Source organism: Haemorhous mexicanus, chromosome 31 (genome assembly GCF_027477595.1).
Source record: "Haemorhous mexicanus isolate bHaeMex1 chromosome 31, bHaeMex1.pri, whole genome shotgun sequence".
NCBI lineage: Eukaryota > Metazoa > Chordata > Aves > Passeriformes > Fringillidae > Haemorhous > Haemorhous mexicanus.
Window position 1 is genome coordinate 1,383,381 of NC_082371.1, and position 23,341 is coordinate 1,406,721.

Consider the following 23,341-nt stretch of genomic DNA (forward strand, 5'->3'; position numbering starts at 1 on the left):
GTGGAGGAGTGGTTGTCTCACCTCATTACCTCGATGTGGCAGTGTCCAAACCTTTCCTGTTTGTGAGCCCAGTCTTGGCGTGGGGTTTGCTGCCCAGTGTTGTCACCATCCCCCTGTGTCACCCCCAGCAGGGCTCCCAGATGTCCCTGTGCCACATGCCCTGTCCTGTGGCACCTTTGCATTTGGCCAATGCCTCTTGTCTGGTTTTGTCAGGAAATTCTGTCCAATTTGACACTTTGCCTATAATTTCAGGGTTTATTTTCCTATTTGGCTGTTTGTAAGTAGGTTTTCCCTGTTTTTTGCAGGACAGCAAAGAGCATGAAGGTTTTTTTTCCCCTTGGTGATGTTGTGGCACCTGAAAGTGACGAAGATGCCTGAGTTCATGCAGGGCCAAATTCAGTCCTGGTGTAAACAGAACCTTGGAAAACAAGGAAGTTTCTCTCTGCTGTTCCCCATGCTGTAATCCCTAAATTAGAGACACCCTGGCATCAAACCCCAGGGGTTGTATCCTGATTTTTTAACCCCATGGAGGTCAGGGATGTCTTTGGGTGATGCTGTTGATTGGTGCAGGAGCAAGTCCTGGTCCATGCAGGCCAGGGGATGTTCCTGGGGGGGACCTGGTACCAGTTATTGGTTTCTCTGGGTCTGGACTGAAGGCACTTGAGGCAGTAGTTCATGTTTGGACTCAGGTGTTTATTATTTCTCATCAGTAAAACAGTCTCACAACCATGAGTTTGGCAGCTTTCATTGGAAGGCACAAAATGGCCAACAATTTCTTGTTCCAAGGTCTTTTAAGACTAAACTATCCAGTGAAGAACTGACACCTAGATTATTTTCCCTTTTAACCCAGTAACTGATCCCAAAGACCCTGCAGTGTGGACTTCTCTGTCCAATTACAAAATGCCACCCAAACCCATGAAGAAGGAGGAAGAAGCAGCCCAGGATGACACCCTGTGCCCTCCATCTTGCATACTAAAAATCCCAAAAATTAAATTTCTCACCCAGTGACACACCTACACTGCTCTCTATAACCTGTTTCACACTTTTGTGGATTCCAGTCTACCTTGAACTCTAGGAAACTTTCTCCATGAGTGAGGGTTCAAGTCGGTGCTCCCCTGGGGGTCAGGGCACCCCAGAGCAGACAGAGCAATATTCCCAGTGCCCTGGCTTTGCACAGGGAGCTGCCCATGTTCCCCAGCTGCACTCCCAGCTCTCAGACTGTTCCGGTTGTGTTTTCAGACGTTAAGAAAGAAAGGTTTTAACGGCTGTGACAGCCCAGAGCCCGACGGCGACGACTCCATAGACCAGAGCCCCTTGATGGAGGATAAATACCGCAAAGGCAGCGAGGATCTGGATATCCTGTTCAAGAGATATGGTGTAAGTACCTGCCCGTGCCTGGAAATCCTTCATTATATGTTCTTTTCTGTTTTGTTTCTCTTCTGTTCGACTTCCCCTCGCCCTCGTCCCCGCTCCCTCCCCGGCCCCCCCGTGTCCCCCACACGTAACAGGCGCTGAACAAGAAGCACAGGGAGTGCGAGAGCCCGGAGGGGGACGAAGTGTTTGCGCTGACCCCGCAGACGGAAGAGAAATATAAAAAGATTGATGAGGAGTTTGATAAAATGATGCAGAGTTACCGGCTCGCAGTGAGTAGCTGGTGGCCTGCAGCCCCCTGGTCCCCTCCCCAGTGCCTCCAGGTGAAGGGGGGGTGGATTTTGCATGGCTTTGCTTTGGAGCCGTGCCGTGCCTCGGGAGCCGATGCCAGCAGCCCCTGCAGCCCTGAATGCACCTGGCTCTTGAGTGCCATCATTCCTTCTAGCTCTGGCATTCCTGACCCTCCTTGGCCCTGGCCAGGCAGTGCAGAGTGGTATTCTCTTCTCCTCTACTGCAAGTACTGGATTAGGGTCTCCTTTTTCACCCTCTTTTCCTCAAAAAAATCAGATTTTTGTCTGGGTTAAGATCCCAGTGTTCATGTGAGCTGGTGGCGGGTGCCGACCTCTCACATCCTTGCAAAGCTCAGCCTGGTTTGGGCTATTCCACATTAATTCCCCCCAAATCCACCGAGCCCTCAGGGCAGCTGGTGGCTGTGGCAGAAATCCAGGGAGGTTTTAGCCTGTGATCCCGGAGCTGTCACTGGCACTGGGGTGGCATCAGGACAGTGCTGAAAGGGATTTGTGTCAGGAGACGGGAGGAGGAGGGGGACACGTTTCAAATTAGTTGTTAGTTCAAGGGAGCAGAGACTATTGATGCAGGCAAGGGCTCTTCAGGGGATTAGCCCCGAGTTGCTGCAGCAGTAATTAATGCTGTGGGAGCAGGGGGGAGGCTCCTGTCCAGGGGTGCATGCAGCACAGCAAAAGTGACACACACTGCCCCACCCAAAAGAATCTGCCCTTCTGTGCTTTGCAAGCCCCCACAAGTTAAAATTCTGGCTTTTGTCGAGAACTGGGCCTTGTGAAATCCCCAGGTTTTGTTTTGCTGACTCAGCGCTGTGTTGCTCCGCGAGCCTCGCAAGGATCCCCAAATCTGCATTTTGATCCCTTAGATCTCAGGGTGGAGGGGCTGGGGAGGCTGCCCTGAGACCTGGGAGAGCTGAGGAGGTGGAGGAAAGTGCAGGTGGTGATGATCTCTTGCAGCTCTGCTGTGACAACGAGCTCAGCCCCACAAGAGGGGCTCAGGGCAGGATTAGCTCTGTCAGGACATGGATCTGCCTCAGCCTCCCTGGTTTCACTAGGGGGGTGCAGGTTCCCACCCTACCAGGGTGTGTGGGGTGGGAGTAGAACCCCAGCAGAACCTGCACCCCCCCAGCACCTGGCACAAGCCCTGCCACAGTGGAAAATAGGCTAAAAAGCCGCCTGAGCTTTGTCCTTAGTGCAGAGCACCCTCGTGAGCAGGGGCTGCTCAGCCTCAGGATGTGTCTGCTGCGAAGGGAGGGCCCTGAGTAGGCTCCCATCATCCAGACAGGCCAATCCAAAGGGACAATCTGTGCCCAGAGGTCCTTTCAGCAGGTGACATTCAAGTGCTGGGTGGCTCCTCAGCAGGGCATAGCATCTGGCTCCCCCACTAAAACTCCCTGGCAGCAAGGGGCCAGTGCAGGTGGAGCGTGTGGTTGAAGAAGATGCTTTTCCATTTTAACGCTGGGTTGGTTTTGTGTGTGAGCAGAACTAACCCAGAGGGGCAGCCTAATGACAGCTTTATCTGCTAACGAAGGGCCTCGTGGGGCTTCTGCCTCTGGTGTTTGCCCTCCCTTCTAACAAGAGCAGAAATGGTGGATTTTGGCTGATGTGTGCATTTTCTCCCCCAGACTTTGGACCCACGTGCACGCTGCCATTGTGCCCTCTCCGGGGCTGGCTGTCCTGGCTGTGCCGGGGCAGTGGCTGCCTGACACCTGGCTGCAGGTGCATTAAGGCAAACCTCGCTCCTGGGCTGGTGTATCAGCTCCCAGCTCCACCAGGGCATTGCTCATGCCATGGTGTGGAGGAGCTTCAGCTCTTGCTCTCCCTCCCTGGGAGTGCTGAGCGCACATGGGCGCGTTGGCAGTGATTTATTACACAACGCTACTCCGGTGTTCGTGCGACGCCCAAGAAACCTTCCTCCTCCTCCTCCTCCTCCTCCTCTGATTCTGCTGCCGTGCAGGATGAGCTCCCGGGCTGAGCAGAGGGAGGGCTCCGTGTTCCAGCTCTCCCTGGTGGTGTAGGAGTTGCTGAGCCCCGGGAGCAGTGCAGGCTCAGAGCCGCTGGCCTCGTGGCTTGGCTGCGGCCGCGGGATATCTCTGAAGGACAGGATGCCCTTGGGAGGCAGGTGGGGAGAATTCCTGGCAGGGAGGCGTGGGTGAGCCCTGTCCTACTCCTTCCTGCCATCCCCCTCTCTCACCTAAGGAGCAGGACCTATAGAGGAGCAGATTTTGGGAGAAGAGGGGGCTGCAAGGCAGCGGGGAGATGCAGCAGCTGCAGTCCCTCTTCCCTCACTTGTGCAGCCTGTGGGGCTCTACTCTGGCCCCGTGATGGTCCCATTCAGTGCTGGGCTACTCTCCCTCTCCATCCCAGAGCAAATTAAAGTGGGACTTAAGCAAAGCCCGTGCTAAAGCCTCTAAGCAGGTGCCAGCTCCTGTTAACGAAGAGCAAATCAGTGACATAAGACAAACGGCTGGGATAATCGCAGCGGGTCTGGCTCCCACAGCACGCTGGTAGGTGAAGCTGCTCCTCAACCTGCAGCCAAGGATAGGGCTTTGGTGATGCTCCTGCATCCCTGGGGTCAGCTCGTCCTCCCCAGCAGTTCCCAGAAGAGACAGGATGGATCCCAGAGTCACTCAGGGGCTCTCTGGAGCAAAATGAGTTTTTCCCAGGTGCTCGGCCACCAGCAGCAGTGCCAGCCCAGAATGGAGATCCACTGCTGGTGGAGGAAGGGAGAATAGAATCCTGCTTGGGGTGAAGGGTAGTGCCAAGCTGGGCTGCTCTCGGTGCTGGTGGGGGCAGACCCCCAGGCTGGTGCCTACCTTCATGCTGTGGGCTGCTCCCAGCCTCTCCTTCTTGCCTGCCCTGAAAACACAGGGGGTAAATAAATACAGCCTGAAAAAGAAGCCAAGACAGTTGTTTGCAGAGCTTGGGTATGTCCGAGAGGATGGCCCATCCCATGGTGGGAACTGGGCTCTGGTGCATCCCCTGCAAGGTACCAGTGTGGGTTTGAGCACAGCACTGCAGGTCAGCAGTGCAGGTTTGAGGAGCCTGACTGTCCCCCCTCGGTCAGCAGCCGTGCTGTGCTGCAGGAACTCGGCTCCCCTTTACCCCCTGCTCTGTGTTCAGTCCACAGTGCCCGCTCCGAACTTCGCCATGCCCGTGACGGTGCCGGTGACCAACCAGAACTCGCTGCAGTTCAGCAACCCGGGCAGCTCGCTGGTCACCCAGTCCCTGGTGACCTCCTCGCTGACAGACCCCCGGCTCCTGTCCCCGCAGCAGCCAGCCTTGCAGAGGAACACGGTGTCCCCAGGGCTGCCGCAGCGGCCAGCCAGCGCAGGTGAGCCCGCTGTGAGCCCCTCACCTCCTCGTCCTTCCTGCCTGGCTGGGCTTGGAACACCAAGCATGGGGCATCCCTGAGGGAGGGGACAGCCCTGCTGCTTCCATCCCCTGTCCAGGGGCCCGCATTACAGCACCTGGGGGTGGCAGAAGCTCCCTGGAAGGGTTGCTGCCCCTCAGTGTGTGCCCCTGCCCTCCTGGCAGCCGTTGATGCCCTGTTTGTGCCTTGGCCCCAACTGAGGGCACCCTCTCCACCTTACCTTGGTCTCTCTGAGAGATGGATCCCTGCAGGGATCTGGGTTGGGTTGGGCAGTGCAAGATGAGTCACCTGGCACCATGCCTGGGCTCGGGGGTGGCTGCTGGCATCCAGCTGGCCGGTGGCACTCTGGTGACATGGGTCTGGCTGCCTAAAAAGGGCTGTTCTGAGTTGGGCTGTGCTGCTTGCACTTGGCTGTGGATGATTACTCAGTGGCTCTGCTGACAGATCTGAGGAGCAGTCATTTCCAGCAGGGACCGCCCATGGTGGCACAGGACAGGGTGGGGGAGAGCAGTTGTCACCCATGTCCCCTGCAGTGGCAGGGGGGACAGGGACAATGTGTGACCATAGCCTGGCTCTCTTTTATGATCATAAATAATATTTATGCTATTTTGGATGTCACAGATGGTCTGTAAAAGGTGCCCAGGCTGCAAATGGCAGAGCTGGTGCCAGTGACCCCCCGGATGTTTGGGTCCTCAGCTGTGGCCCCTGGGGCTTTGAGAGCTCCAGGGACCTTTGCAAAGGGGATGGATTGGGAGAGAAGGCTGGGAGGCGCTTCCAGAAGCAGGTTGTGTGCTGGGTCAGGGTGAGCAGGGGGAATGGCCTGGCTGGGATGCAGCAGGAACCGTGGTTCAGAGACAGCTTGTTTGCTCACTGCTCTCACCACCATCTCCAAGGTGCCTCGAAGCACTCAGGTGTCAGGATGAGGCCCCAGAGCTGCAGGAGAGGGATCATCTGCTCCAGGACTGATCCCAGAGAGCAGCATTTCACTGCAGGCAGGGTGGCAGAGCCCTCCTCGGGCACAGGCAGCCATGGCTGCGGCTGCAGGGATCTCCTGCCCTCTCTGAGGCCCCTCAGCTGAGAGCAGAAGAGGCTTCCTGGTGAAGCAGACCCCTCTGGGGCTCGCTGTTTCCAGCTCTCTCCCTCTCGTTTGAGGGGGATCATTTTGCGGTTGTGAGCGCAGAGGTGTTCCAAGTCTGGCCATCTGTGTCTCATTCACTCGCTGCCTGGGACACGGAAGAAATCCTGTTTATAGGAGCCAGGGCTTTGCATGTTAGAAAAACTCCTTTTTTTTTTTCCCTAAATTTATTTTAGCATTGCACCAGAGCTGGTTGTGTTGTTTCCAAAGCAAACGCACGGCGAGCGCTGGGTGGGTACCCTGACAGTGCCTGGTGCTGCTGGCTCGGGGATGGTGTGGGAGAAGGGCAGCCGGGGGGGGTGTACGGGCTGGGGGTGGGCTTGGCATCACTCACCCAAGGAGCTGAGCCCTCTCTGGCAGCAGAGGCACCGCTGCCTGGGGTGCTGGTGGGGTCCCACAGCAGGGCACGGCCACAGAACCCCGGTGGAGTCCCTTCAGTGGGACTTGGGAGGCACAGGGACCTCTGGCTTTGCACCCCCATCCCTTGAGGGGCGGTGCTGCAGTGTCACACTTGCCACATCCAGTGGGTCACTTCACCCTTTCTCAGGCCATCCAAGTTTTGGGACCGACCCTGCTCCCATCTGAGGAGTAGCTGTGCTTCCCTGCCTGGCAGCGGCTCAGCCCTCCCAGCCTCCTCCAGCTTCCAGGGGCTCGCTGCAAGCCCAAAGCTGAGAGCCACGGCCTGGATGAAGATTCGTGTCTCAGGTTTCCCCATCTGCCTTGGGAAGGGCTGGGCAGTGCTTAGAGGTGGGGTTTGGCACCGAAAGCCCCCTGTTGGCCAGCCCGGGGCTCCGGGTTGACTGCGGTCGCAGCTCCGGAGCCTCCGCGCCGGCTCTTGGCTGCAGTCGCCGCCCGCGGCGTGGTCAGGCAGCCCCGGCTGGGGAATAGGTGGCTTTCAGAAATAACTTCATAACAAGGCAGAATAAAGATCAAGTCTTCTTCCAGGCGAGGCAAAACGTTCTGGTTTTTGGGAATAAAAAGGTCCAGTTTTTCCCAGCCTGGTGCGGAATTTCAGCGCTTTGCTGCGAGTGTTGGGGCGACGGGATTGGGGATCGCTGTGCCCTCCTGGCGCTGTGGGATGGTTTCCATCCGTGTGAACATTACAGGGGGGATTTTGTTTCCTGTCGTGCTGCTGGGGCTCTCTCTCCCCCAGCAGCACCAGCCCCGTGTCCCCCAAAGGGGGTTTGGAATAAAATAGCTGCAGTGTTTTCCACGCTGCCTCCTTTGGAACAGGCTCCTGTGCACCTGGCTCCTTCCCAAAGGAAACGGATCTGCCTGGATAACGTTTCCCAACCTGATCACCAGGAATGCTGCTCCTTTTGCCCAGGCCTTTCTCCCCAGCAAGGCACTGGCTTTTTTTCCTCTGCCTTCTTCCACTGTGCTCCCTGCCTTCCTGCCCCCCAAAGCAGGGATGCTCCCCCTGTTCCTGCTCTGATGGTGATCCCATCTCTCCTCTTGCTTTGCAGGGGCGATGCTCGGGGGAGACCTGAACAACACGAATGGAGCCTGCCCAAGCCCCGTGGGTGAGTAAGGAGCCTTTCAGCCCGTGCCCCTGGCTCCGTGGGGCACTCCTGGGCTCCCCACACCTCCCACAGGATTTTGCTTTGCTGTTGAGCCCATAGGGAAGCACTGGGGAAGGTTTTGCTGCTCTTGGCGTTGGGAGGGGTTGGTGTGTGGAGCTCCAGGCCAGTGCCTTTTTTGGGGGTGCTGGTTTCAGTGGAGTCCCCAGTGACCCAGGAGTCTCCATCTACCCGGGATTCTAGGAGAGCTGCAGAGCAGGGAGGTGACCCTCGAAGCCCAGGATTTGGGTAGCTCTGGGTTTAGCTCCTGGTGCTGCAGCCAATTCTCCGCCACCTTCGGGTGATCAATTAACACCCAGTTCCTCCTCGTGCTTGGGCCCTATAAAGGAACTTTACTGCGAGGAAAAGAAGCTCATTAAGGGCCTTTTCCACTGTGAGAGCCTCAGTGCTAATGAGGCTCAGGCCTCATGGCTCAGTTCCTCAGCTGTAAAATGCACTAACGATATCTTCATCCCCACATCTGCCTCTGCCATCTGCAGGCTGAGGATGTTGGGCCACTGCTGGTGTAGGCACAGCCCAAAAACCAGAGCCAGCCCTGGGTACTGCTGGGAAGCAGCTGCTGGGCTGGCACTGGGCTTGGCAGTGGTCCCAGGCTTGGCAGGGTAGATGCCATCTATCCCAGGGCAAAGGCAGCCTTGCTCCTGAGCCTGACTCCTCACCCCTTCTGGGCCTTTTTGCAGTAGGTATCCTGCCTACAGCACAGAGCAGGAGTGTGGAATTCCACATTGCCCCAGTTAAAACCAAACTGGAGCCAGGTCCCACTGGTTTTTGGGTGGGGTTGGACCAGTTGTGGTTCTGCAGCACCGTGGCCACCCGACCCCATCCCCTGCACTCTGGATTCTGGAGGAACAGGGAAGAGCCATTTCCCTGTGCCGGGCAGCACCCTGCCAGCGCCAGAGGGATTTCTTCACAGAGCACAACCTGCCGGGGTGGTTCATGGGACAGTGCCTCCCTGGGCTCTCCCAGCACAGAGCTTTGCTGATCCTGGAGGGCAGAGGGAAGGGGCCATCGTGCCACAGCCCCCAGGCAGCTCGGGGGCCCCGTTCCCCCGCAGCCACCCCCGTGTCAGCTGTCGGAGCAGCCACGGCGGGCGCAGAGCTTGGCAGGGCCCGTGAATGTCAGCATTGACGTCACCGGAGCATTCCCCGCGTTCCTGCTGCCACTGCAGGAAATGGGGCTGAGCAGCAGGGCCAGCCCGGCCCTGGCCAGCCCAGACCCCTGCTGTCCCCAGACCCCCGCCCTCCCCGGGGCTCCCCTCGTGGCTCTGGGAGGGGACTATGGCTCTGGCACTGCGCTCGCAGTTCTCAAATACCTGCTACGTCTCTTCCTCCTCCTCCTCCTCCTCCTCCTCCTCCTCCTTCTCCTCCCTTGCAGTCTCTGCAGCACTGAGTGATCACCTGCTGCCTCTGAGTCATCAGCTGCGGGTGCCTCTGGCCGGATCCTGCAGTGCTGTATCCCTGCATCCTGCCCACGCTGCTCCACCCTCGGGATGCAGTGCCCCGTCCCCGGCCCGTGGGGGCTGCTGAGCCCTGCCTGTCCCCACTCCAGTTCACACCAGGGTGCTGCAAAGGCAGCCACAGGGCTCCTCTTTCAGACTCCTTTTGTGGTGGGGGCCCTCGGTTGGGAAGTCCTGGTGGGAGTGCAGCCCTTCTCTCTCTGGCTCACAGGGCTGGCCGGATCCATGCTGGGTGGACATGGCAATGACAGCAGCAGTGACAGCCCAAGGCCGCCCATCTTTGGGGGTGACTGGCAGCACTGGAACCCAAAGCAGCTCCTCTCCAGCACAGAGAGCCAGCCCAACCCACAGCCCAGGTGGTAGAGAGATAACATGGTGTGCCTCAAACAGGGAGTCACCATGAGAGCCCCCTGTGCATCCATGCCCCTGGTGCCTTGGAAAGGAGAATATCAAAGAGTTTAACATTTCTTTTGGCTTTTCTGTGGCCTTGGGAAGGAGAATATCAAAGGATTTAACATTTCTTTTGGCTTTTCCGTGGCCACCAGCACTGCAGGTCGCCTGAGGAATTTCTGCACCTTTGTTGTTAATGAATGTAAAAGCCAGTGAATCCTTTTGAGCAGGATTCCAGCAGCTCACGGTGCACAGAGGTGCCAGGGCATGATGCACTAGGACAGCCCTTCTGCATGGCTGCTCAGGGTCGTTTGGGACTGGGAGGACACCTCAGTGGGGACAGGAAGGTCCTCTCCCTCCATCAGGGACACAGATGACACAGTTGCCAGCCTGCAGCAGCGCGGGCACAAGTGTCCTGGTGGCACCTCCCAGGCACCCACAGGGGCAGCACCCCCTGTGCCCAGTGCCATCTGTGGGATCAAGGGGAGCATTGCCACCGCAGTGCCATCTGTGGGATCAGGGGGAGCATTGTCACCTCCTGTGCCCAGTGCCATCTGTGGGATCAAGGGGAGCATTGCCACCCCAGTGCCATCTGTGGGATCAAGGGGAGCATTGCCACCCCTGTGCCATCTGTGGGATCAAGGGGAGCATTGCCACCCCTGTGCCATCTGTGGGATCAAGGGGAGCATTGCCACCCCTGTGCCCAGTGCCATCTGTGGGATCAAGGGGAGCATTGCCACCCCAGTGCCATCTGTGGAATCAAGGGGAGCATTGCCACTCCTGTGCCATCTGTGGGATCAAGGGGAGCATTGCCACCCCTGTGCCATCTGTGGGATCAAGGGGAGCATTGCCACCCCTGTGCCCAGTGCCATCTGTGGGATCAAGGGGAGCATTGCCACCCCTGTGCCCAGTGCCATCTGTGGGATCAAGGGGAGCATTGCCACCCCTGTGCCCAGTGCCATCTGTGGGATCAAGGGGAGCATTGCCCCCCCTGTGCCATCTGTGGGATCAAGGGGAGCATTGCCACCCCTGTGCCATCTGTGGGATCAAGGGGAGCATTGCCACCCCTGTGCCATCTGTGGGATCAAGGGGAGCATTGCCACCTCCTGTGCCATCTGTGGGATCAAGGGGAGCATTGCCACCCCAGTGCCATCTGTGGGATCAAGGGGAGCATTGTCACCTCCTGTGCCCAGTGCCATCTGTGGGATCAAGGGGAGCATTGCCACCCCAGTGCCATCTGTGGGATCAAGGGGAGCATTGCCACCCCTGTGCCATCTGTGGGATCAAGGGGAGCATTGCCACCCCTGTGCCATCTGTGGGATCAAGGGGAGCATTGCCACCCCTGTGCCATCTGTGGGATCAGAGGGGAGCATTGCCACCCCTGTGCCATCTGTGGGATCAAGGGGAGCATTGCCACCCCAGTGCCATCTGTGGGATCAGAGGGGAGCATTGCCACCCTTGTGCCCAGTGCCACCTCTGTGCCCGCTGTGCCCAGCCCGGGCAGCTGCAGGGGGGCAGGGCTGGTGCTCAGCCCCCCTCGCTGCAGTGCTGGTGGCAGCAGCCCCTGCTGAAGTGCAGATGCAGCGCAATGTGCATGTGATTAATAATGCAATCAGCGACCTATTTTTCCCGGCCTAACGTGCAATGAATATGAGGGCTGAATCCTGGTGATTGCTGAACGCCTTTCTATCTTTGGGGCCTATTCATGAAAAAAAGCCAACCCTCATCAGAACAGTAATCTGATCCAATTTATTCCTTTCCTGATGTTCATCAAATCTTTTCCTTTTTTTTTTTTTTCTTCCTTTCCTTTCTTCTTTTTTCCCCCCCTCTCTTTGCTCATAAAATCCTTAAGTGGGGCAGCAGGAGGAGGAGAAGGAGAAGGAGGGAACCTCAGATCTTCAAAGGGGCAGTGGGAGCAGTGAACTGAGTGCTCACTCTGCCACAGCCCCTTTTCACTGCCCCAGTACCATAAAGAGAGCTCAAAAATGAATGTGCCAGTAATTACCCATCTTGGCAGGGCTGTGGTGCCCAGCCAAAGCGGGAAAATAGCCTGACTGCAGATCAGGCTCTGAGATTTGCAGGGTGTTGTTGCAGGAACAAGGGGGAGTCCCTGCAGCTTGGGGAGCTGCCCTGAGCACCGTGGGCTCAGGGCTCCTGCCTGTCCTGGCTTCACCCTGCAGGGTGAGCCTGCTGGGGTGCAGGAGGGGTTTGGGGGGGATGTGGTGCTGCTGTCCCCCAGGGAGGAGCACTCGTGGAGCACCGATGGAGCCCCAGTGCAGCACCACAGCTGCGGTGTGTCCATCACCGTGCATTCACCGCTGCCGCGCTTCCAACCTTCACCCGCTCCCTCTGTGTGCCCCGTGTTCCCGCAGGAAACGGCTACGTGAGTGCCAGGGCCTCTCCGGGGCTCCTGCCCGTGTCCAACGGCAGCAGCCTGGGCAAGATCATCCCGGCCAAGTCGCCGCCGCCGCCGGGGGCGCACGGCGCGCCGCTGGCAGCCAACAGCCGCAAGCCCGACCTGCGAGTCATCACCTCGCAGGGCAGCAAGGGGCTGATGCACCACCTGGTGAGTGCCGCTGGGGGGGCTGCCGGGGGCACCAGGGGCTGGGAGGGGCTGCCAGGGGGCACCAGGGGGCTGGGGGGGGCTGCCAGGGGGCACCAGGGGGCTGGGGGGGGCTGCCAAGGGGGAACCAGGGGGCTTGGGGGGGCTGCCAGGGGGAACTAGGGGGCTTGGGGGGGCTGCCAGCAGACAGGCTCTGGTGCTGGGAGCTGAATGGGGCCGTGCTGGAGTGGAGATCTGAGGGGGAAGGATTGGATTCCTGCCTGCAGCATCCTGGAGCAGGCACCAGTGTGAGCTCTGTGTGCCCCATGGATGGTGCAAACCCTGTACCAGGCACCAGTGTGAGCTCTGTGTGCCCCATGGATGGTGCAAACCCCGTACCAGGCACCTCTCTGACCTGTTTGTGCCCCATGGCTGGTACAAACCCCAAGCACCATCTGACCAATTTGTGCCCCATGGCTGGTACAAACCCTGCAGAAGGCACCATCTGAGCTTTGTGTGCCCCATGGATGGTGCAAACCCTGTACCAAGCACCCCCTGACCTGCATTGCCCCATGGCTGGCACAAACCCTCTCCCAAGCCACCACCCTGACCCGTGTGTGTCCCGTGGAGCTGAGGGTGAGGTGCCAGTGGGCACAGTGCTGGTGGCATGGGCTGTGTGAGTTAACAGTGCTCTCGGTTCTCTCCCTGCTCTCCCTGCACAGACCGAGGACCACCTGGCTCTGGTGAGTTCCCCTCTGGGCGTGCATGGTGTGGTGGCACACGGGCTGCTCGTCCCCTCAGTCCTGCCCTGGCCTGGCATGGGGCACACACAGGGGGTGGGCACTGGCTCCCTGTGTTGAGAATGTGGTGGGATGTGGGCACCAGCGTTCCATCCACTCCTGCTGCAGAAAATAAATCAGGGGAAAAACAGCTCTTAGGAAAACCCAGTTCCCTGTGGAAAAGAAGGAGCTGGCATGAGCTGCAAAGGGCCTGTTTCTCCAGCAAGGCCAAAATTGCTGTGTTGGTCCCTCTGGGGAGGTCAGCCAGGCTCCCTTTGGGGACTGTGGAGCTGAGCTGGGCACTGCCACTGCCCTGGACCTGCCCATGGGGCTTCGCTGGAGCCACCACAGCACAGGAACACCTGGCCCATGGCCAGCACATGAGAGACAGGGAGTAAATCAGGCTCTTCCCATATTAAAGATATTATTTAAAGCCTGTGTAAATCCACTGGCTGGCTAGTGCACTCCCTAAACCTCCCTTGTGCATGGGGCAGTTTTCTGTGTTATTTTTATGGCTTTTTTTTTCCTCTCCCTGCCAGCAAAGTGAATGCCACCTTGTTTGTGGCAAGGATTCACTCTGCTCTGTTGCTATTCTGGTGCAGGGCAGATGGGAGACAGGTCAGCCCAGCAGGGGAAGGGCAGGAGCTGCTGCAGGATGCAGGTCACACAGCCAGGGAAAGGCTCTCCAAAAGCACAGGAGAAAGCCAATCCCTCTGGTAGCCTGCACTGAGACACTCCTGGCCAGGGCAAGGGTGGGCCAGACGTGGCAGACGTGAATTCTGCTGCTCTTTGTGTCCCCAAACCCTTCTTGCTTAGTAGCCCCTATCCAGCATCTCCGTGCCTCAGTTTCCTCATGTGTGGAGGGAGACCAGTCACTGCCCCCTCCCCATCTGCTCGTTCCTGATCCCCGTGCCCAGGGCACTCCCTGGCTGCACGCTGCAGCAGCACTGGGTGAAAATCCACTGGGGTGGCGTTTGCAGTTTTAATTGTGGCTCTGAATTAACCTGGTGGGCTTTTGCCTGAAGTGAAAAAGTCCTCACCCCAGCCAAGGTGGCAGCAGCGAGGTGGAGGGTGATGGAATGTGGGCAGGGTGGCACAGGCACCTTGGCACTGCTGCAGCAGGGTGTGTGCCCCACAGATCCCTCCTGCCTGCTGCAGGTGCCCCCCTGCTCCTCGAACCTTCTCCCCAGCTTTGCTCCCTCTGTGCTGCTCAGCCTACACAGCAGATCCTCTCTCCATGGCAGCTCCTACCTCTTCCCAGGCAGCTGTGAGATGAGTCAGGATCCCTCCAGTGCATCCCCAGTGCCCACAGCCCCAGCCCTGCCACCCTCAGTGCTGCTCCTGCAGCTCTGGGTGTGCTTTCCTCCCAGGGTTCAGAGAGGTGTCCCCCCATTGCTCTCCCCACTCCCACCACTCCAGGGGCAGCAGGGTCCACGCACTGGATCCCTGCCCTGGCAGCATGCTGCATGCTTGGTACCAGCTGGCAGTTGGCTGTGGGCACAGTGTGAGTGGCACAATATGGGGGGCAGCCTGCACAGCTCCTCCCTGCATGGATTGTGGTGAAAATCGGGATGCTTCTGCCAGCACAGTGCCCACACTCACCTTGTGGTGGCAAGGAGGTTCCTGGGGCTGGCACTGCCCGCCCAGCTGGTGTCTCCAGCCCTGTGGCACGGCCACACTCGTCCCTGTGCCCTCCCAGAGAAGGCACAGGGCCCTGCAGAGAGGGGCAGGATGGGGCTGTGGGGGCTGCATCCCCCAGAGCTGGCTCAGGTGTTGTGCAGGCAGGACAGGGACAGGGCTGTGCCTTTGGGAAGACGTTTTGTGCCACGTCCTTCACCTGCAGCAGTGGGCATGGCCAGGGCTGGCTGCCAGCAGGATGTGTGCCAGGAAAGCCTCCTCCTGCAGCCCCCCAGCTTTAGCAGTGAGAGCCCTGCTAATCTCCTTGCCCAGGCCACAGGAGGCACCTGGGGCTGGGCACTGTGTGGGTGCAGGGGGAGCAATCCTGCCCAGCCAGGTGCTTTCACCCTCTGCAGGTGGCCAGGGCAGGGTTCTAGGCTCCAGCCTTGTCCCAGGAGAGTCTCCCAGGCCCTGGGGAGGCACTGCAGAGTGTGTGCCCAGCCCTGCAAGGCCCTGGGAGCCCCGAGTTGCACAGGCAGGCTGCTCACCGTGCCCCAGGCAGCCTCGTGCCAGGCGTGGTTCGAGCTGGGCACTGCCCCAGTCTTCACAGGGTGACGTGTGCTGGCTGCTCGGGATTAGAGTCAAGCCTCTTGAGTCTGATTTAAATCAGATCAGCAGAGACAGCCCAGATTATCTGTCTTGTAAACAGGGCTGAATCTGACCTGTAGATCTGCCCACATAACTGCCTGGAAAAGCAGGGGGGGAGCTTGCTGTGCTCTGGTCCAAGGGCAGAATTTTTCCACGGTGGGCCTGCTAATACCTGAGTCACCGAAACCTTGTGAGGGCACTGAGCCAGCAGGCTGCTGAGCACTGGACTTGGAGTTTAGGGATTCCAGAGTCCCTTTAAAATCCTGAGGCCAGTGCTTAGTGTCCTCAGCTTCCCTTGAGGCAGGGGCTTGTTCTTGGCCACCAGAGCTGCAGGGAGATGTCAGCTCTGTGCTGCCTCAGCTGGTTTGGGTTTGCTTTGGTCCCTTTGTCACTGCTTGGAGGCTCAGCAAGCCTCACGTGCAGCCTCTGGAAGGCAGTGAGGAATTGTCTGAGGCCTCCTGCTGATTTCCCCCTCCATGCACTCAGGGGCACGGCTGGTGCTGCTGAGTGAAGCCCAGCCCTGGGCAGGAAGGGGACCCAAGGCCATAACCTGCACAGGAGTGTTGAAAGGTCTGCAGTGTCAGTGGCTGCTGTGGTTTGTACTTTGCTTTTTTGCAGTGTGGCATGGCCAGAGGATCAGTCCTGCCTGTCCCACGGTCTCCATGCTCAGCCCCAGTGCATGCCCAGGGGTCTGGGGCGGCCACAACCCCTGGAAATAACCGAGTCCAACCATCTGGGCTTTAACTCCCTCCCTGTTTGCTCTCACAGCAAAACACACAGCGCTTGGGTGTCTCTCAAGCAACTCACTCTCTGACCACACCAGTCGTTTCCGTGGCGACTCCGAGTCTGCTGACACAGGGGCTGCCCTTCTCAGCCATGCCCACGGCCTACAACACAGGTAAGCCATGGCCCGGGCACAGCTCTGACACAGGTGAGCCATGGCCAGGGCACAGCTCTGACACAGGTGAGCCATGGCCAGGGCACAGCTCTGACACAGGTGAGCCATGGCCAGGGCAGAGCTCTGATACAGGTGAGACATGGCCAGGGCAGAGCTCTGACGCAGGTGAGACATGGCCAGGGCAGAGCTCTGACGCAGGTGAGACATGGCCAGGGCAGAACTCTGACACAGGTGAGACATGGCCAGGGCAGAGCTCTGACACAGGTGAGACATGGCCAGGGCAGAGCTCTGATACAGGTGAGACATGGCCAGGGCAGAGCTCTGATACAGGTGAGCCATGGCCAGGGCACAGCTCTGACACAGGTGAGCCATGGCCAGGGCACAGCTCTGACACAGGTGAGCCATGGCCAGGGCAGAGCTCTGATACAGGTGAGACATGGCCAGGGCAGAGCTCTGACGCAGGTGAGACATGGCCAGGGCAGAGCTCTAACACAGGTGAGACATGGCCAGGGCAGAGCTCTAACACAGGTGCCAGAGCAGAGCTCTAAGCAGGCAGGACCTGGCCAGGGCAGAGCTCTGACTCTGACAGGACCTGGGCAGGGCAGAGCTCTGACTCTGACAGGACCTGGGCAGGGCAGAGCTCTGACTCTGACAGGACCTGGCCAGGGCAGAGCTCTCTCTCAGGTGGCTCAGTTAGCAGCAGAGGGAAATGTGCTGCTGCAGACATGTGCCTGCTGCTCCTGAGCAGCTTCAGGGATGCTCCTGGAAGTCTCCACTGCAGCCCATGGTTGAGTGCAAGGGTTCCACAGGACTAAAACTCACTGTGTAAGTGGTGAGAGCTCATTGCCATAGCCAGAAGGGCTGTGAGGGCTGATGCAGCCCTGTGCACTGTGCTAGTGGATGTTAATTACAGCTACACCCATCCCCGGGCTCTCGGAGCTCAGGGGGTGTTGAAATAATGACAGCAAGTCCCTCAAAAAGTTTGGGAAGAATGCAAACCAACCTGCTCCCAGCCCCATCTGATTTGGGTGCTGGATTGAAACCAGCCCGAGGCGACAGTGACAGTGCACTTGCCCAAGCACGAGGGTTGCTCATCTGCCACCTGTCAGACCTCCACCAAGACTTTGAGGGCTTGCTGGCTGCCTGCGTAACTCGTTCTGGCTCAGAGAAAAGTTTGCAAAAAATGTCAAAAAGCTGCTTGTCTGGGAGGAGGCAGAAGTGGCTGTTGGATACTCCCTCTCCTAATGAGTAGGTGCAGTCCCAGAGAGTGGCTGTGCGTGATGGGGCTCCTCTCCCTGCGTGACCATGCGGTTTACCAGCCAGCCTGGGCACAGCCAGAGTCCCCAAAATAGGTTTTAATTGAGCCCTGTGCGCAGAGAAGAGGGGCCTGAATTTCAGCTCTCTGTCGTTATTTTTTCTCACAGCTGACTGTGGGCAGAGCCGTGTTCCTGCCCAGGTGCTGCGTTAGGGGCACCACTGGAGGGTACAAACTGAACCTGGCAGTTCTGCCAAGCTGCCCTCTTACTTGGACAGGAATTGTTTCCATTTATGAAGGGTCTGGAGCACAAGGAGCTGAGGGGGCTCAGCCTGGAGAACAGTTTTGGAGGGACTTTGTCACTCTCCAGAACTCCCTGACAGGAGGGGACAGCCAGGATTGGGCTCTGCTCCTGGGTGACAAAGGGCAGGACAAGGAGAAACCACCCCAGGTTGTGCCAGGGGAAGTTTAGGTGGGATATTAGGGAAAAAAAATCTATGTGGAAAAGGTATTCAGGCCTTGGACAGGCTGTCTGGGGCAGTGGTGGTGTCACCATGCCTGGAGGGATTTAACAGAGGTGACAGTGGCACTTGGGGACATGGCTTAGTGGTGGCCTTGGCAGTGCTGGGGGAGCAGTTGGACTCCATGGTCCTGGACAGCCTTTCCAGCCCAGATAATTCAGTGAGTCTGTGGTGCTGCAGAGGTGATCATTGCACAGGAGGGCTGCAGGTGCCCTGAGCACACTCCCAGCCTGGAGCATTGCCACTTGTCCTTCCAGGACTCCCCTGATAGTTGGGTGGGCATTGCCTGGATGCCAGGCTGGTGCAGCTGTGCTGAGCTGCCCTCTGGCCAGAGCTCTGTGCCCTCTCCTGTGCTGGGCTGTCAAACCTGCCCATTCCCAGCTCTGCCATCCGGGGCAGCTCCAGCTCAAGCCCTGGTGGGGGCTGCAGGGGCAGCCAGGAGTGTCAGGAGCTCCCAAACCAGAACAGGCAGTGCAGGGGGGGTGTGGAGCAGGGAACCAGTGCCAGGATGTTGGGTGGGGTGTGCTGGGGACTTGGCAGCAGTTCAGCACCAGCACAGCCACCTCTGTGTGTGCTGCTGGGGTGGGGACAGCTGAAACCACGAGACACCCAAAATTAGAGCTAGAAGGGGGGAGGAGAGGGTGTGAGGAGGCTTTGCTGGGTGTCTGTGTCAGGCTGACATGGCTGACCAAGATCTGACCATCTCCTCAGGGAGCAGCCCTTCCCTCCCTGGCTTTCTCCACCAGCGTTCACACCCTTTGTAAACCCCCCCTGGTTTGAGGTGCCCCACTGGGATTTTCAGTGGGTTCTGCACGGGAAGGGTATTGCCCTGCGAGCGTGGGGGAGGGGGTCCTCCGCGGGTGGGGGGTGCCCGTGGAGGGGTGGGAGCAATGGGGGAAGGGGGTCCCGGGGTGCTCGTGGGGGGATGTCACGGTGACAGCTCCGTGTCCCCATGGCGGGCAGGGAGCGCCCCCTGCTGCCACCCGGGACACGGCGCGCGCGGGGTGTCCCAGGCGTGGGTGGGGCTCTCCCAGGTACGCCCCAGGCACAGGTGAGGGTGCCCCAGGCACAGGTGGGGATGCCTAGGCACAGGTGAGGGTGCCCCAGGCACAGATGAAGGTGCCCCTGGCACAGGTGTGGGTGCCCCAGGTACAAATGAGGGTGCCCAGGCTCAGGTGGGGATGCCCAGGCACAGGTGAGGGTGCCCTAGGTACAGATGAGGATGCCCAGGTACAGGTGGGGATGTCGAGGTACAGATGAGGATGCCCAGGCACAGGTGGGGATGCCCAGGCACAGGTGGGTGCCAGCTGCCAGGGTTGCTGCCCCAGGAGGGCAGGAGGTGTGTCTGGCACTGTTCATTTGCCTGGAGGGGCTCTGGGGGTCTCATGTGTGCATGGCCCTTCCTCGGGGAGCCAGACACGGCTGCCCTGGGCCCTGCTGTGCCCGGGGGCAGGGGCACTGGGGGTGTTGGGGGGCAGCAGGTCCTGCCAGCAGCTCATGCCCTGAGGGTGGCAGACCAGTGGATTTAAGGAGGGAGTTGTTCACACTGAGGTGGGGAGGTGCTGGCACAGGTTGCCCAGAGAAGCTCTGGCTGCCCCGTTGCTGGAGGTGTCCAGGGGCAGGTGGAACAGGGAGCAGCCTGGGATAGTGGAAGGTGTCCCTGCATGGTGGACTAGATGGCCTTTAAACATCCCTTTGTTGATGCAGAGTCTGGTCATAGATGGGACTGGATCTCAGAGCTCTTTTCCAACCTCGTTGGTTCTGTGACTCCAACACAAACCATCCGCACCTGAGCTGTGTCCTCTGGCCAGCATGCTGTGCCACAGGCACCCCATACACTGTGTGCTTGTGTCCCTGCTGTGTGTCCATCCTCCCCCAGTGCTGGGGCACCGTGGGGCAGGTTTGGCACGGAGCTGACTGCAGGGCTCCTCCCTTGCAGATTATCAGCTGACGAGCGCTGAGCTCTCCTCGCTGCCGGCCTTCAGCTCACCTGGAGGGCTGTCCCTTGGCAACATCTCTGCTTGGCAGCAGCAGCAACAGCAGCAACAGCAGCAGCAGCAGCAACAGCAGCAGCAGCAGCAGCAGCAACAGCCGCAGCAGCAGCCGCAGCAGCCGCAGCAGCAGCCGCAGCAGCAGCACCTGGTCCCGGTGTCACTAGGAAACTTAATGTGAGTGACACGAGAGGGAGATGGGCAATTCCTCAGGGGGTGCCACACCTGCAGGGCCCCAGGGAGCTGGGAGAAGCCTCTGTGTTCTCCTGACTCCCAGTGGCAGGCCCTGGTGGGTCCACACTGTGTTCCTGGGGGCAGGAGCTGTGTGCCTGTGCACAGCTGGCTCCTGGGGTTTGGGCAGTCCTGTCCCTGTCACTGTAAGGGTGACCCAGGGTCACTGGCTAAGATCAGGGTGCTTGGGGATGCTCCCAGAGCCTGTCCACAGTGGGACTGATCTCTGCACTCACGTGGGGGGAGCTGAGAGCAGGCAGTGCTGGATGGGATGGACACTGCAGGATAAAGTGCCTGGAATTGTGTCCTGCTGGTACAGAAGAAAGTGGCTTTTAGTATTGCAAAGAGGCTGCTCTTCTCCAGGGCAGAAAACACAGGCACTTGCATCTTGGAGCAGGATGGTTGGTGTGGATCTGCTTTTACTCTGGGATAAAGCACCCACACACAGTCAGAAGAGAGATTTAAGCCACTTGCCCATGATTGCATTGAGACTGGGGGACACAGAGACAGGAATTGAACGGGGTGGGGGGGAATCAATGAGTGCTCCAGGCACTGAGCCAAAGCCACATTTCCACCATGGATGGATGGATGGATAGATGGATGGATGGATGGATGATGGATGGATGGATGGATGGATGGATGGATGATGGATGGATGGTTGGATGATGGATGGATGGATGGATGGACGGATGGATGGATGGATGGATGGATGGGGGGATGGATGGATGGATGGATGAAGGATGGATGGATGGGTGGATGAAGGATGGATGGATGGATGATGGATGGATGGATGGATGATGGATGGATGGTTGGATGATGGATGGATGGATGGATGGACGGATGGATGGATGGATGGATGGATGGATGGGGGGATGGGGGGATGGATGGATGATGGATGGAGGGATGGAGGGATGGATGGATGGATGGATGGATGATGGATGGAGGGATGGATGGATGATGGAACGGATGGATGGATGGAGGGATGGATGGGGGGATGGATGGATGATGGATGGAGGGATGGAGGGATGGAGGGATGGATGGATGGATGGATGGATGGATGGATGGATGGATGATGGAACGGATGGAAGAATGGATGGATGGGTGGATGGATGGATGGATGGATGGATGGATGGATGGATGGATGGATGATGGATGGAGGGATGAAGGATGGATGGATGGATGATGGATGGATGATGGATGGATTGTGGATGGATGGAGGGATGGATGGGGGATGGATGAATGGATGGAGGACTGGATGGATGGATGATGGATGGAGGGATGGATGGATGGATGGATGGGTGATGGATGGATGAGGGATGGATGGATGGATGAGAGATGGATGGTGGATGGATGGATGATGGATGGTTGGATGATGGAGGGATGGATGGATGGACGGATGGATGGATGATGGATGGATGGATGGATGGATGGATGGACGATGGACGGATGGATGGATGGATGGATGGATGGATGGATGGATGGATGGATGAATGGATGATGGATGGATGGATGATGGATGGATGGATGATGGAATGGATGCAAGGATGAATGATGGCTGATGGATGGATGGATGGATGAAAGGAGGATGAATAGAGGACTGGAAGGATGGATGGATGGATGAAGGGGTGGGATAGGTGGATGGGTAGAGGAGTGGATGGATGGACCAGGTTTTGGGTTAGGAGTTGAATGTTTCCTCACTGCCTGGTGCATGTTTTCCAGGCAGGACAGGCAGCAGCTTCCTCAGTAGCTGCCAGGACCTCCTGCAGCAGTGGGGCTGTAGGATGTGAGGAAAGCCTGGACAGAATTTTGTGTTGTGGTAGAGGCTGAGGAGATTGCCACTTTTTTCCTGGCTGAGCCATGTGCTGTGTCTGTGCAGCCCACAGGGATGCAGGGGCAGGGCTGTAGGGACACCCATGGCTTTGGGCCACTGCTGAGGACGGTGGGACTGGGGCTGGATCATGGGGTGCTGGAGAAGAGAAATGCTGCCCACAGGGTCTGATCCCAGCTCTGTGGTGATACATGATTCTGAAGTCATAATTCTGCTTGTGAATCCAGATTAGTAATCTAATCCAGGTTTATAACCATGGGTTCATTCAGCTGTAGTGAGTGCAGGTTCTGAGTTCTGTGCACTGGAAGGTAGAAGGCCACCAAAAAGATAATAATGAGAGATTTCCCATTATCTCCTCCTCCATCTTTCTCTCCCTCCTCCTCCTCCTCCTCCCCCCCTCCCAACCTCTCTCCCCCACCTCCCGGCTGCCCAGACAAGGGAGTCACTTGTCCCACACCACCACTTTGACTGTCAACACCAACCCCAACATCAGCATCAAGTCCGAGCCCGTCTCACCCAACCGGGAGAGGAACACTGCCACCCCGCTCAGCACCTTCCCCCACCAGCCCCGCCACGAGCCCACCGGCCGCTCGCCCGTCGACAGCCTCAGCAGCAACACCAGCTCCTACGAGGGCAGCAGCGAGCGGGACGACCCCGCCCGCCCCGATTTTGGCTCCTCCCTGGGCCTCCTGCGGGCCAGCAGCGAGCCCGAGGGGGAGAGCCCCTCCGTAAAGCGCATGCGGTTGGATACCTGGGTCACATAACGGGTCCCCGGCATCCCTGGGAGCTCCAGAGGGGCTGGGAGGGGTGGGGGAGGGCAAAACGGGTGATGGGGATGGGCTAGGGTGGGCTGGGCGGGGGGAAGTTATCATAAACTGCCTGAGAAATAGCTTTAGGATTTTGTAGGCATTCATTCTAGCACAGCAGCAGGGACGCGTGCAGGACATCCGGCGCTGGGGAACGGCCCAGGCTGGGGGAGTGGGGGCTGCAGGGGGGTGTCTGTGTCCTCACCAAAGCCAGCAGCCCCCAGGGATGCTCTCCTGAGGGCCACACTGGCCAGCAGAACCCCCTGGGAGGTGGGACCCCAGCCCTAAGGCAGAGCACCTGTGGCAGGATGGGCTCTGGGGGAAGACGGGGCACGGAGCACCCCAAAATGCACCGTCCTGGCCACTCCCGTGGCTCCCTGTGCAGGGAGGGGCAGGTCAGACATGAGCCAGCTCTCTGGGAGCTTGAAGGGCTTTGGTAGGCACAGGTTTTCCTCCAGAAGGGTTTTTCCTAAAGCTGCTGGGAAGGGAGGTGGAGAGCAGCTTGGGGATGCAGCCACATCCACAGCCTGCTTCAGGCTCCTGGATCCTGGGAAGCTGCATCAGGAGGAAGAGGCAGATTTTTGGCTTAGTACCATTTGCATGACAGGTGGATGCAGA

The 23,341-nt window shown here is 58.6% G+C and overlaps 1 protein-coding gene across 7 annotated transcripts in view; it reads left to right on the plus strand.

Annotated features, from left to right (window-relative positions):
* MEF2D (myocyte enhancer factor 2D) overlaps nt 1-22,735 on the plus strand; it is a 76,093-nt gene extending 53,358 nt beyond the window's left edge. For 6 of the 7 annotated variants that reach the window (XM_059871252.1, XM_059871258.1, XM_059871253.1 and 3 more), the window contains 8 exons: nt 1,240-1,377; nt 4,797-5,007; nt 7,648-7,704; nt 11,980-12,173; nt 12,872-12,892; nt 15,962-16,091; nt 19,807-20,035; nt 22,351-22,735. In XM_059871252.1, the coding sequence (XP_059727235.1) occupies nt 1,240-1,377; nt 4,797-5,007; nt 7,648-7,704; nt 11,980-12,173; nt 12,872-12,892; nt 15,962-16,091; nt 19,807-20,035; nt 22,351-22,681 (1,311 nt within the window). In that variant the 3' untranslated portion in view covers nt 22,682-22,735. The remainder of the gene's footprint in view (nt 1-1,239; nt 1,378-4,796; nt 5,008-7,647; nt 7,705-11,979; nt 12,174-12,871; nt 12,893-15,961; nt 16,092-19,806; nt 20,036-22,350) is intronic. The other variant, XM_059871259.1, reaches the window with a different exon arrangement.
* Nucleotides 22,736-23,341: the final 606 nt, after the last annotated feature.